The sequence below is a fragment of the Maniola jurtina genome, chromosome 20 (genome assembly GCF_905333055.1).
Source record: "Maniola jurtina chromosome 20, ilManJurt1.1, whole genome shotgun sequence".
Taxonomy (NCBI): domain Eukaryota; kingdom Metazoa; phylum Arthropoda; class Insecta; order Lepidoptera; family Nymphalidae; genus Maniola; species Maniola jurtina.
Window position 1 is genome coordinate 6,004,411 of NC_060048.1, and position 14,872 is coordinate 6,019,282.

Below are 14,872 nucleotides of genomic sequence, written 5' to 3' on the forward strand. Positions count from 1 at the left end.
GACATAATCGACGCGAGGTGCAAACTTAGCTAGACCGAGTAATAAAACGACAATAAGATTGAATCAGCACAATAAAATCGGATACAGTTTCAAATAAAAATCGGTCTTTGACAAAAAGTAGTCGTTTGTGTTGGTCCTAAGAACTGCCTAAAGATAACTTAGTTTTAGGCAAGGTCTTTATAATGATTGGGCTATAATACCAGCGGCATGTTTGGCATGAATGCGGTCATATTTGGTAACTTGAATGAAACTCGACTGCTGACTTCAAGGGCTGCCCTTCCTTTAGAAAAACTAGATTATGTTAAATGACTTAATCCACTTAGATTTGTGGTCAAGTTCAGTCACTTACAACGTTAGGTATTATTAAAACCTATAGGGAAAATTGTCAAGGCTCCTAAAATAATGTTTGAAATGTGGTTTGTCTAAAATAGGTAGTTGCGTTTATTGGTTTTCCTTATTATTGTACTTGGTCTAACTACACTGCACTGGTGCGCTATCAACTTGGACCTTTAACAAGATAGACCTGTAGTTACATTTCCTAGAAATTTTACTAAACTACATCCCGAATCAGGATTTTACCTTTATGGAAACGTTTTAGGGTGGTATCAACTAGCTGGCTCTAAGACGGTTCCGTAATAATAATAATAATTAGCATTCTATCCGCATTATATTCACTTGCAAATTATTTGGAACTTACTAGTCACATCAGGTATTAACTGATACCTGAATATTTTTGAATTGTAAATTGACAACAGGACTTTTTTTCGCTACTATTGATATTATTAAGTAGGTAACAGCTATTTGTTTTAGAGTTTCCATGAAGCTTTTTACTGCCAAGCCAAGAAGAATTTTTACTGCCAATTCAGTCTCGTTTGTGTTCACAGCATGGGATATTTTCAAATAAACCGCTTCGTCACTTGCAGAATGCGATGCATAGGTAGGTAGTAGGTACTTACGGGAACGGGAAGGTAGGTCCGGGAACGATATTGTGTTTCCTGGGAATTTTTGATTCCAAGATCACGTGAACGAAAGTCTAGGTTGAACCTAAAACTTTTCCAACCTCCTAGTTCGTTGAGCTATAATTTCAATTTTATAATTTTTAAATTCTGGTCTGGTCTGGTGGGAGGCTTTGGCCGTGGCTAGTTACCACCCAACCGGCAAAGCGGTCCCCCTAAGCGATTTAACGTTCCGGTAGGTACAATGCCGTGTAGAAAGCAAGGGGGTATGGGTTTATTAAAAACTGCCATCTTAGACTGCATCATCACTTACCACCAGGTGAGACAGAAGTCAAGGGCTAACTTGTAGGTTAGGTTGCTAACCTATCTGAATTTAATTACAATGAACGGATTATTCACAATGAAAGTCCCACGAGTCTCAGGTAAACTAGTAGCAGTAGACAACAGCAAAATGTCATCAACCTCATAACCATAAGTTCCCGTTGGAAACCTCAAACCCATATTACTGGCACGGTTCATTGCGTAACGGGAGCGTGAGACCACAGAAGCAATAGACATGAGACCAGTTATAGATTACTTTACTCTATGCATGAGACTATCCCCTGCGAGACGAATGCCAGAACAATATACCTACCATCTCAATTAGCTCAACAGTTATTATAAGCGGACTGAAATAGACCTGTCGCTTATTTAGTTAGAGATTTGTATTTTGTGTTCATAGACCTATTTTGTGTACAACCAAATCAACATAGTTACTAGATAAAGAAGCTTTCTAATAGTGAAGAATTTCTTTAATATCATAAAACGTAGTTACTTTAATATTGCAATACCATGAGAAGCAATTTCACTATAGCCTTACAAAGGGCTGTTTCGAGATATCATTGTTCAATGAACCGTATCAAAAATATGGGTTTCCAACGAAGCATTATGGAGCAAGTGAAGTATTATTATTACACTATTATTGTGGATTTTTATATGTATATTTATGATATAGGTTTTTATGATATTAGGGATCTTAACGAAAGGGTGAGGTTAGACGAACGTTATTTTGCGAGTTGTGAGTCGCATTTTCAGTCAAAAATACTGTATTTTCCATTGTATTTTCAGACTTACGATATATAGAGAATGACGGGAAGCGACTGGAGAGGGCAGGGTATGGTGACGCACACTAGGGAAGGCCTATGTTCAAGACTAGACCTCCGAGGCGGCATTTTATTAACCCCTGACCCAAAAAGAGGGGTGTTATAAGTTTGACGTGTGTATCTGTGTACCTGGGTATCTGTGTATCTGTCTGTGCCATCGTAGCTCCTAAACTAATGAACCGATTTTAATTTAGTTTTTTTTTTTTTCGTTTGAAAGGTGGCTTAGTTATAATCCAAGAAAATCGGTTCAGCCGTTTGAAAGTAATCATCTCTTTTTAGTTATTACTGAAACCTTCACTTGTCGGGGGTGTTGTAAATTTTTAATTTACACTTGTACACAACTATGCGTATCGATTCTAATAACCAATTTTAACCGCAACGGTTTATGACAGTATTACGTAATGTCCGTCAGTAAGAAATGCAAATAAAAATATTCGCGCTAAAGGAAATCCTCTAAACGTGACATGCAGTGAAAGTCAATCATACACCTACACACAGACAGCAAGTGGTGTAGAAAGTGAAGAGTGCGTTCACACGGCAACAGACAGACGAACTGCACGAACTACAAAACCCTTGGAGACGCAATTGACATAACATACTATCAGGCAGTACAAATCTAGCGGAAATTCCGGTTTGAATGACGACTTGGGAGTTCCCTGCGAGTTGCAACGCGATGACGTCAGGAGGGAGGTGGAAGTTAAAACTAAAAGTTGCTAAAACTTGCTTACTGCTCGGTTGATGCGGAATTTGCCGGAAAAGCGTTGTGTCTGAGCAAACATCTATGGATCTACTTATAGCATAATTTAGCGCTAGCGCCCTTTTCATACGAAGTCATTTTTCAAATAAATAACCTTATTCAACCAAAAACTACAAAAAAAAATACATACTTTTCTTTCATAAACGTTTTTCCGGCGGCGATTTTTCAGCAGATTTGTCTGTAGCCCAATAATTGAGGTATTAGCGGTAAGCCTCAATAGCTCAACGGTTATAGAAGCGGACTGAAATCCGAAAGGTCGGCGGTTCAAACCTCACCCGTTGTATTATTGTCGTACCCACTCCTAGCACAAGCTTAACGCTTAGTTGGAGGAAAAGAAAAAAAAACTACGTTGAAGCAGGTTTTCTGGGAAAATGGTGCGGTGTCACTAGAGACAGCGTTTTTTGATGATGTATCCAACGAAGCTATGTAGGACATCTCTTCCTTCAATAGGAACACCATAGATTACTTACCTACCTACCTAGGAAAACCTACCAACTATCATCTTGATTCAATAGACAACGTTCCAGTGCCATCATCCAACATCCAACAGATAAAGCTGTGACGGCAGCACTATTTTAGAAACCATATTATTATCTACTGCTAGAATACCAATTCCAATGTATTTATAAAAGACATAGACCTTACCTCATGTAGCTACCTACGGCAATTAACACATTCACTCGAAATAGTCAAACACGAAATTTTTCTATTTTAACATTTTAGCAGTTTATTAGCAACCAATTAGCAAGATTTTAGGTCATCAGAAGTAAGAAGTCCTTGTTTTGAATTTCGACACCGCTTTATTGGCAGAGTTGATGCACGGATGCCTAACACATAACATAAAATATCCATTAACATTGATTTATTTCTGTGGTTAGATACATGCCTATATAAAATTATTGCCTTTCCAGGTTATTAATTCAGGTATTCGCTAAGGGCGAAGAATCCTTTGTTCAGACTAACCTAACATGCATTGAAATTCGTAACCTCACATGGTGATTACTTATCATGCAGTGGGACCACGGGTCATGGTGGTTAACCTACGGTAGATCCGACAAGAGCAGTGGGTCAAAGCGATGTCACTTCGGAGCCGGCATCTAATTTATCAACTCTAACACGGTTACCGTTATAAGTGGGATCACTATTTGGACGTTTGAACTATGTGTGTCGCATAGTGTGTTCCAGGTTCCTCCATAGATCTCTCCCTGCTCCCAGAGAATAAAACTGCCACCTAAGTACATACAGCTTATACTTAATAGCTTGGAGACCACGTCCGTGACTCGAATAATGACTGCCAAGAACAATGAGTCTGCATACCTAGCTATGCGAATTGCATATCATATCCTTAGATTAGCATATTATCATAACTCTTATGTCACTTCAGTAAAGTTGACATCAATCCATACTTCCATTCATACTTATATTATAAATGCGAAAGTGTGTCCGTCTGTCTCTTTGTCTGTCTGCTACCTTTTCACGGCCCAACAGTTTAACCGATCCTGACGAAAGGTACAGGGTTAGCTTATATCCCGGGGACAGACATAGGCTACTTTTTATTGTGGGACACAAAACTTGAGAACGTCTTGTACATTCTGTAGGACTAGGATTTGTATTCTATTTCCAATGGAGCCTGGACGCACAAACTTCTATAGCAAATATTGAATAATTGACCTATTGGTCATGCTTTTGAGAACACCACACGATTCAGCAGTCAGCTTAATGGCTAGGTAGGTTTTATCGTTATTTATACACATCGATGTTTCTGTCCGAATTATGTTATACTAGCCGATGCCCGCGACTTCGCCCGCGTGAATTTAGGTTTTTTGAAATCCCGTGGAAACTCTTTGATTTTCCGGGATAAAAAGTAGCCTATGTGCTAATCCAGGATATTATCTATCTCCATTCTGAATTTCAGCCAAATCCGTCCAGTGGTTTTTGCGTGAAGGAGTAACAAACATACACACACACACACACACACACACACACACACACACACACACACACATACAAACTTTCGCCTTTATAATATTAGTGTGATAGTGTGATAAGTGTGATTGGGTAGGTACCACCTAGTTGTGGTCGTACTATGCAATTATTTCCGGGCAAAGTTTTTAATAACTTGGATCAGCTTAGCATACCTATTATAGCTCAGTCTATCGTACTCGTATATAGAGTCAAATCCGAATCGATGATCTTCTATTCACTAATAATTAGTAGTAGGTAAATCCATAGTGTGAGTCCACACCAACCTCAATCGGGCTTCATTAAGCAGTTAGGTATAGGGTAACATAATATGGAAGTTTTTAATACTCTATTAATTACTGCATCCGATAATATAAACGTTGCTTAATGAACAGCGTTGCGTGTTAATAAGGTCTCAATATCATTAGTAGTCCTGTTATGTGGGTTTATAGAGCGAAAGTGTGAAGAATTGCATACGTGGGGTTCCGTAGAGATACTTACGAAGAATTGCACTTTTATGTTTTTATAATAAGTAGACCCTTGGGCCGCTAGGTCATCTTTTTTATAAAAGTAAGTACCTATTCTTATATCTGTCTTCAGAATGTAAGCTATCTCTGCATCAAACTACAAGATAGGTTCAGCGGTTGTGAAAAGGTATTAATCTAACAGTGACAAACTAATTAAACCTATCGGAAGCCTGAGGCGATATACGAGTATCACAGCTTCTTGTATACAGGTCCGCCGGTCTCTTTCTCATCAAGAAACATACGTTACGTTACATCACGAGTGAAGCGAGCACAATTTTTGACGAGCTTTTATAGAATTCATGATAATTATAAAAAAATTGATACTAACTTGAGTATGTTTTTAAAAAATATTTATAAGCGAAACATAATGAAAAACAGGTCACAAGCGCGAGCGAAGCAAGTGCAATTTTTTTTAGTGGAATAAATAGATTCGAAAGCGAACCCTTTTATCTACCCGACTGCGGCAAAGCCATAAGGAAGGGTCATGATTTTTTCGATATTATACCTTTCTTCTTTGTCGTAACACTCTTGGCAGTCTTGGTCATCACGAGGTAACGTTTTTGGGGGCAGATGTTATACGTAGCTAACTCTTATGAATACGGATGCCCTCTCCAATGCACGGAACTCTAAAAAATATTATTTAGGCGTGGCGCTGTACTTTGCACGGCAATTATGACTAATTTACATGGCGGGTGTGTATGGGCAATGTAGGTATTTAGGTGATGGGGCAATTAGTGAAGTTAGATCGATGCCAACGAACAGGAATAACGGACTCTTATAGTTACGCGGTAAATTATATTATCGAAACATGCGTGTTTCTAACTATTTTACTATTTCTAATCTCAAGTCTAATAATAATACTATGCATTATAAATTAATAATAAGTATGTTTTTCGTTGGTAGTTACGAAAAAAGTTTCGCTCGAATTATTTCGTAAAAGAAACAATCCCACACCTACATATTTACTGAATGACTAGCATCATCAATTCATATGGAAATTTCTAAAATTGCTTTAAAAACCTTTGCGTGTAAAGTGGCCTAATTAGATTTTTCTTACATTTTTCTAATTAATTAATTAGGTATTAATTAATTAATTAGGTAAATCAACTCTACTCACTTAGGTACCTACCTATCCCTATTAAATCTACTCCCGTAGGTATAAATAGTTAGGTACCAACGAAAGTTTGGCCACAAAGCCCAAGTCCGTTGTATTAGACTTTTCAACTGTTATAAAGTAGTCAACATATGGAGGCTCGTAGGACAGGAGCTTTTTATTAGCTATTCATAAAACAGTGCAAAACCCTATTAGCTGTCATATTATAGACTTATCTAATGAGATCTCATTTATTAATAATAATTACCAATCGTGAAAATAAAAATATGGAGAAATGAGGAAAAATGGGGAAATTGTCACATAAGAGTATGTGAATGGTATCATCAGGGGGCACGGCAGTGCCCCCGCCAAGACGAGCCAAACGGCGGCCGGGGCGCTACGTACCTTTTTCTCGAAGTGTTTCGCCGTATTTTCGACCCGTCATAACTTCGGTCTGGATGACGCTAGAAAGCTGAAATTTTCAGTATAAGGTGTCCTCAGCAAATTTACCAAATATACTAAATATCAAATATCTAGCTTTTATGGTTACAGATTTATTGATACCTAAAATACGCCGATTTCGTCCCTCACTGATGATCATCAAAACCTCTACTCAAAACCTCTAAGGTACTTCCCGAAGTCCTAGAAGACTGAAATTTGGTATGTAGACTAGAAATTGACTACAAACTACAGGAAAATTAAGAAATTGGAAATGCCCCCCCTCTACGCCTCTTACGGGTGAAGCAAATCTGTAAAATCTGTCGCTAGAAAGCTGATATTTTCAGGATAAGATGTCCTGGGCAGATTTATTAAACGCATTGAGTATCAATTGTCTAGCTTTTATAGTTTCAGATTTATTGACAGTCAAAACTTCTAGTCTGTAATTCTAGGGTACTTCCCGAAGTCCTAGAAGACTGAAATTTGGTGTGTACACTAGAAATTGCATACAAACTACAGGAAAATTAAGAAATTTAAAAATTTCCCCCTCCACTCCCACGTATGGGGGAAGCAAATTATTTGTAAAGTCTATCGCTAGAATGCTGATATTTTCAGGATAATATGTCCTTGACAGACTTATCAAACGTGCCAAGTATCAATTGTCTACCTGTTATGGTTTCAGATTTATTGCCATTCAAAACCCCTCTAGTCAAAAGTTCTAAAATACTTCCCTAAGTCCTAGAAGACTGAAATTTGGTATGTAGGCTAGGGATTTCATTCAAACAACAGGAAAATAAACTTTTCCCAGTCTGTACATTTAAAAAATGTGTTTCCTGAAGTCCTAAAAGACTGAAATTTGATATATCTGCTTTAAAATTGAGTTGCAAGATTCCACCCAAACAAACATAGTTACATACATTGCAAGAATAAAAGCTTTTAAAAAAAGAGGTAACGATAGAGAGCGGGCCATGAAAATGATGTAGGTACCTACAAAAAATAGATCCAAAAAAAAATCTAGGGCACCTGCCAAAAAGAAATGAAATCCCACCAAAAACATTTCATGTAAAATGTTGCCAAGACTCACAAGTTCATAATGCTTTCACTGTTAAAAAGTGATGAGATCTCTAGTAGAGCCAAGCCCCTAGCTGAGCTTAGAATTGCGCTGCCCATGGGACCTATCCCAAGTCCAAAGTATATAGCTCTTAAATGCTCTTGAGTATATCACATTTATAACAATAAAGAACAAATAACTCTACTTACAAGCTCTGATTTTACAAACCCTAAATCTTGATTAAAAAAGTACGGCTTGGCCGTTTAATGTTCGTGAAAGCATTACATGGCATAACATATTATATTAAGGTCATAAGGAATAGTTTGTTCGACAATTACTAATTTTTATTATACTTCATGATTGTCGCACAAGCTATTCCGGGCTTAAATGTCATATCAGATAAAAGTACCACGAACATTAAACGGCCAAGCCGTCCTTTTTTAACCAAGATTTAGGGTTTGTAAAATCAGAGCTTGTAAGTAGAGTTATTTGTTCTTTATTGTTATAAATGTGATATACTCAAGAGCATTTAAGAGCTATATACTTTGGACTTGGGATAGGTCCCATGGGCAGCGCAATTCTAAGCTCAGCTAGGGGCTTGGCTCTACTAGAGATCTCATCACTTTTAACAGTGAAAGCATTATGAACTTGTGAGTCTTGGCAACATTTTACATGAAATGTTTTTGGTGGGATTCCATTGACATGTACCCCTGCTTCCTTTGAATTTTCAGAGCACACCGTCCTGAGTATTATAGGTCTATGCTAAGTTATTATCTTAGCTTAGTTCTTGGTGGCTTAGTTGCGGTTATTCCTAGCATGCCTTGATTTTCATATTCGAATTCCACTAATTTTCTGTTTCTTTTGTTATAGTACCTCTTCGAAAATGGTACCCACGAAGAGGGTTTGCTACCGCGCGATAAGTTCATGGAAGTCGGCGCTAGAATGGACGCCAGGAGAGAGTACCTGAGGAGCGAATGTTCAAGACTTGGCTTGGATAGCACATCGCATAAGGCGTACGCGTGGGAGTACTTGATCAATCGGCAGTACCACGTTATATGGTGAGAGCTTTTAAACCCCGACCCAAAAAGAGGGGTGTTATAAGTTTGACGTGTGTATCTGTGTATCTGTCTGTGGCATCGTAGCTCCTAAATTAATGAACCGATTTTGATTTAGTTTTTTTTTTGTTTGAAAGGTGGCTTGATCGAGAGTGTTCTTCATAATCCAAGTAAATCGGTTCAGCCGTTTGAAAGTCATCAGCTCTTTTCTAGTTACTATAACCTTCACTTGTCGGGGGTGTTATAAATTTTTAATTTACACTTGTTTTATTAAGTTTTTATTAGGTAAAATTTTAAACTCACTCAGTACCTACTCTAATTTGTTATACAAGCCTTTTCTTAAGCGAAATTTACATTACTAAATTAGTTTTACGACATTATAATTTCACTATCAATTGCACGTGTAAACGTCTTATTTAGATTAGATTTCACGTGCAATTGATAGTGAAATTAATGTCGTAAAACTAATTTCGTGCTACTAATTTCGTAATGTAAATTCCGCTTTAAACTGCTTTTTAAACAGTTATCAAACAAAGCGGATTACTTTTTTCATCATGTACATCTATAGGATTTTTACAAAATCTTATTGATATTAAGCCCCTGATTTCGATTTTAATAGGCAAATTTTACAAGCATTTCAAGTTCAATTACCTTAAAAGAAGAATCTAACCACCATGAATCGAATCTCGATATCTTCAGTTGGTAATCTTTAAGACAAAGAAATATTACATTATTAAAACTTAATATTTTTTGCATGCCAACAGGTGCAACATTTTCAAAGCCGCATCAACATCATGGATGTACAACTTTAACTTGATGGCGAACTACTCCGCCGCATTCCTAGACAGAACGAAAGAAGTCCCTCTAGAGCTTGCTAGAAAGAAATACGCGAGGCCTACAGTAGAAATGATAAGAAAGGCGCAAGGTGACTCGGTCACATTCCTCATTGTGAGGCATCCGTTGGAGAGGCTGGCTTCGGCTTACAATGATAAAATCGTCCATGCTTGGCCTAAGTCCTTCCATGACCAGATGGGGCGAAGGATAATAAAGAAATACAGAAGAGTAAGTACATCACATATTAAAAGAAAAAATTTAATACTAGTTGATGCCCGCGACTTCGTTCGCGTGGATGTAAGTTTTTCAAAAATCCCGTGGGAACTCTATGATTCTCTATCATTCTAAATTTCAGGCAAATACATCCAGTAGTTTTTGCGTGAAGGAGTAACAAACATACACACACATACACACAAACTTTCGCCTTTATAATAGTAGTGTGACAAATAAGGGTTAATATAAAAACCGAAAAAAGGATGAGGGTCTCGTTTTAAATAGTTATTAGTGGTATTAGAAATTTGGAATACTTACTTGACTGAATAGGTACTTACACATCTGCAACTTTTATAAAAGCTTTTGGCTTTCAAAGCTAATGGCGCCTGGAATCATGCGCGCCCTTTGGCACTCTTTAGTTGGCCTTAGTTAAGTATTTAGATGTCACTAAGGATACACAGCAAACAGAAATCTTGCTGTTATCCGCTAGAACCAGATAAATCTGTATGGTGCAACGTATAGGATGCACTATGCATCACCTATTCTGCTTTTATCAAACATGGAAAGAAAAGCAAGCAATACGCATCACCACCTTAACTAAACACCACACTTGCTGCGTGTGCCTTGCAGGAGTAGTTTTTTTTTAAATAAAAAATAGCGAGCAAACGAGCAGGCGTGTCACCTGGTGTTAAGTGATTACCGCCGCCCATGAACATTTGCAGCACCAGAGGTACCGCCGATGCGTTGTAGGCCTTTCAGGAATTTGTGGGTCTGCCCCTTGAATAACTCCATGTTGTAATCTGGTGGGCTTATTGCTTTCCACCAGGCATCACCACCTTTATAAACACAAAAAAAATATCAAGTTTTTCAATTACTCATTCAAGCCGACAGCCTTTTATCTTACAGTCGGGAACCAAACCAGCACCAACGGAGAGGTATCCAGTCTTTGAAGAGTTTGTCTCGTACGTGCTGGACGAGGCGAAGGTCAAGCGTGCATTGGACATGCATTGGACTCCTTACACGGACTTCTGCACTCCGTGCAAGTTCAACTTCGACGTCATACTTAAATTTGAGACACTTGACGTAAGTATAACTATTCTAAGTATTTACTTAACTAGGTACTCTACTTACATTAACAACCGTATTCACAAACGTTGCTTCCTTGAGTATAGCAGCAATGCTATGCTAAGTGATGTAGAATTCTGGACAATTTCAGGGAAAGTACTTCCATAGTGACATAGAATCTCTGAGAAATCTAGGGAAAACTTTCTTATGTATTAATTTTTGAGCAATTTGTCAGTTTATCACTGCTTTCTAACACAAAGTATTGACCACTGTCACATAACCTGACGGCCTTTCGAGAATTTGCTTTCTCGGTCTGGTCCAAAAATATGGCCAAATTAGTAGCGTGGCTGTGTGTCTATACCAGCCAATTTTAGTATACCTACACTTTGGTAATTTAAAAATCACTTCTTCATTCAAAAATTACTTCTTCATTTGATTCGAGTTATGTACCTACCTAATAAGTAACTGTTCCAGTCAAGACTTAAATAACTTCTTCATAGGCTAGCTCGACTACGAATTACGATCCTATAGCCTAGGTATATAAACTTGTTAAATATATCTTATCTTAGATATTTTATACCTTAGCGTAAGTTGATAATGCTAACTGCACAGCTCCTCGTTAAAAATCCACCCTTGTTAAGTTTACAAACAAAAACTCTTTGGCGTTGATGTCAAACCAAAGCTCTTAAGTTTACGAGTCTCGTCTTGAATTTCCTTTAGAAGATTGACTTGAAAACTAAGCGTCAATTAAAACTTCCTGCGGGAGGTAGATACTTATTGATTGTGTTAATAATGCAGATGACAAAAATAACTGACACTAACAAAGATGCGCGACGAAATTGTGACCCAAGTGGTTTCTATTCTAGAATATTCACTCTTCTGTCTTTGTTCGCCTCCAGTACCACATTTCGAACGTCATTCTCTGACTTTCTCTAGCGCGAATAATACAAGTTTCGATACCATATAAAGGAGACGGCTCTTATCCTAGCATATTATTCCGAAGTCTTAAATTATTATATTTCTCAGGATTTTCATGCTACTTATGACTTACCTTTATAATTTTATGAGTGTTTTACCGACATTTCAAGCTTTCTAAATCATTTTAAATACATAGGTAGGTATCAAAAATTGCCAACGTTTACTTACCTACCCAGTAGAGACGCAGGTTTAAATCCTGCCGGTTCCGTAATTTTTGATATCATTATCTGTGCTATGAGTATCTAGGTACAGTGAAACCTGGATAAGTGAGAAACCTCTATTATTGAGAGTTGCAACGAGGTTGCTGTTCTTTTTCATTAAATTACCTATACGCATTTTTTAAACATTTCCACCTCTAAAAATGGAATAACGGCACATTTCGACCTCTGTAAGCGGGGGCCTCTGTAAATGAGACAACTATAATTACTGTAAACCTGCTGAATTGGAAAACTGGATTATTGGAAACCCTCAATAATTGGTAGGTACACAATTACATATATTTTGGTCCCTTGAGATCCCAATTAACCAGGTTTCACTGTATATATATATGCAATTCTTATAAGTGAAACCCTACAATCATAAGCTAATGAGTGCTTGAGGTTGCGTTGCTTGCTAAACTCTACACTAGCGTTGCAAATATGAAATGCAATTACGTCGAATTACGCGGGCACTGTACTGTACTGAAAGTTAATGGAACGGTATAAAATTGTTCATATTACAAAATTCAATTAGTATCACGATTGCATATGAAAAGTGCAATTATTACTGCAAATAAAAATATTATAGTAGGTTACCTATAACATCGAAGTAAGAAATTGTGAGTTAAGAAAGATATACTTAATTATTTTTTTTTGCTGACCAAAATGACGACCGATGATACCGATGAAATAGATTATGTATATATTTTTTGAGGATAACCCGTATATTGGACCGAATTTAGTCGGGCCAATATACGGGTTATAATAAGTATAGGACGGGATATTGGCCAGATGAAACTCAAAATAACCGTATATTGGCCCGTATTCCCTTGGACCAATATACGGGATAGTAGCTCGACGAAACACAATATACCTACCCGTATATTGGTCCGAATTTTGTCGGGCCAATATACGGGATATTGCATGTGCAATATCTTCTGTAAACGGTATAAATATATTCTCGTTTTTCTTGCAGGAAGATCAAAGGTTCCTGATACAAATGGCGCGACTGCATGAGGTCATCAAGCCGGAGTGGCGGAACAGCGGCAAGGGTACCAACACCTTGCACAACATCAATCATTTGTACTCGCGCCTCAAGAAATCGCAACTCGACGGCCTATACAATTTATACAAGTACGTAAACCTTTTTTAACCCTAATTTTAAAAAAGTGTTATAAGTTTGACGTGTGTATCTGTCTGTGGCATCGTAGCTCCTAAACTAATGAACCGATTTTAATTTAGTTTTTTTTTATTGTAGTTTTTGTGGCTTGATCGACAGTGTTCTTAGCTATAATCCAAGAAAATCGTGTAAGGTTATTTTAAAAAAAGTTGATTTGAGTTGTCAAAAATAATATAAAATTATTAATTTAGCTGATGAAGGTAGTTTTGTAAAATCGATATTTGGCTCATTCGATGTCATACAATCTGTTACTAGGAGGCCAACAAGATTGAACTTGCATAAATACGGGTGTTTTGAAGGTTTGAGTTCAGTCTCCTTCCGAGATTCGGAGCGATATCGCATATTTTCGGTATTTGGATTGTGAACTGAATAATTAGATCTTGTGATAGCAATCACGCTCTAATTAAATTATTTATTTTGGCATTAGTTTGTTTAGATTAAAACTCTCGGATAACCTCTACACATTGAACTTGATGTTTTTTGTGTTGGTTTGAGAGGACATTCCAATAATTCGATAAAAATATTTAAATAATACCTGCTTTTCTGAGTGACGCCAATAATTCAGAAGCGGGATGTGTCTCACGTTGTCTTAATTTCGCTTTGGTATCTTTTTGTAAACAACCCACATTTGATTAAAATTTTTATTGAGTTTGATTTGGTGATTAAAATTTTTAGTTTTTTTTTAATAATTTAGTCTTTTGTGAATTGGAAAGTAATTTGCAATGAGTGGTTCAGATTTTGTATACATCGAATGAGAAGTTAGTCGTTTGGATTTATTGTTGACTTGATATTATTAAAACTGAGAGTTCGGCAGTTCAGCGGTAGGTTTTAATGATTTGACGGAGGGCAGGATAGCCCATGATTTGGATTTGACTTAGGGCAAGGAAGCCCGCGACTGACATGACAAGATTATTTAGATTATTTAGAAACACGAGGGCGTGTTAAATTCAGGACGGCCGAGCTGTAAGGTTATTTTAAAAAAAGTTGATTTGAGTTGTCAAAAATAATATAAAATTATTAATTTAGCTGATGAAGGTAGTTTTGTAAAATCGATATTTGGCTCATTCGATGTCATACAATCTGTTACTAGGAGGCCAACAAGATTGAACTTGCATAAATACGGGTGTTTTGAAGGTTTGAGTTCAGTCTCCTTCCGAGATTCGGAGCGATATCGCATATTTTCGGTATTTGGATTGTGAACTGAATAATTAGATCTTGTGATAGCAATCACGCTCTAATTAAATTATTTATTTTGGCATTAGTTTGTTTAGATTAAAACTCTCGGATAACCTCTACACATTGAACTTGATGTTTTTTGTGTTGGTTTGAGAGGACATTCCAATAATTCGATAAAAATATTTAAATAATACCTGCTTTTCTGAGTGACGCCAATAATCGGTTCAGCCGTTTGAAAGTTATCAGCT

General features: G+C 37.1%; 1 protein-coding gene across 4 annotated transcripts in view; it reads left to right on the plus strand.

The window, feature by feature from the left end:
* Positions 1-14,872, plus strand: part of LOC123875478 (carbohydrate sulfotransferase 11) — a 50,116-nt gene that overhangs the window by 33,853 nt on the left and 1,391 nt on the right. For all 4 annotated transcript variants that reach the window (XM_045921324.1, XM_045921323.1, XM_045921325.1 and 1 more), the window contains 4 exons: positions 8,797-8,984; positions 9,746-10,043; positions 10,935-11,111; positions 13,245-13,402. In XM_045921324.1, coding sequence (XP_045777280.1) covers positions 8,797-8,984; positions 9,746-10,043; positions 10,935-11,111; positions 13,245-13,402 — 821 coding nt within the window. The remainder of the gene's footprint in view (positions 1-8,796; positions 8,985-9,745; positions 10,044-10,934; positions 11,112-13,244; positions 13,403-14,872) is intronic.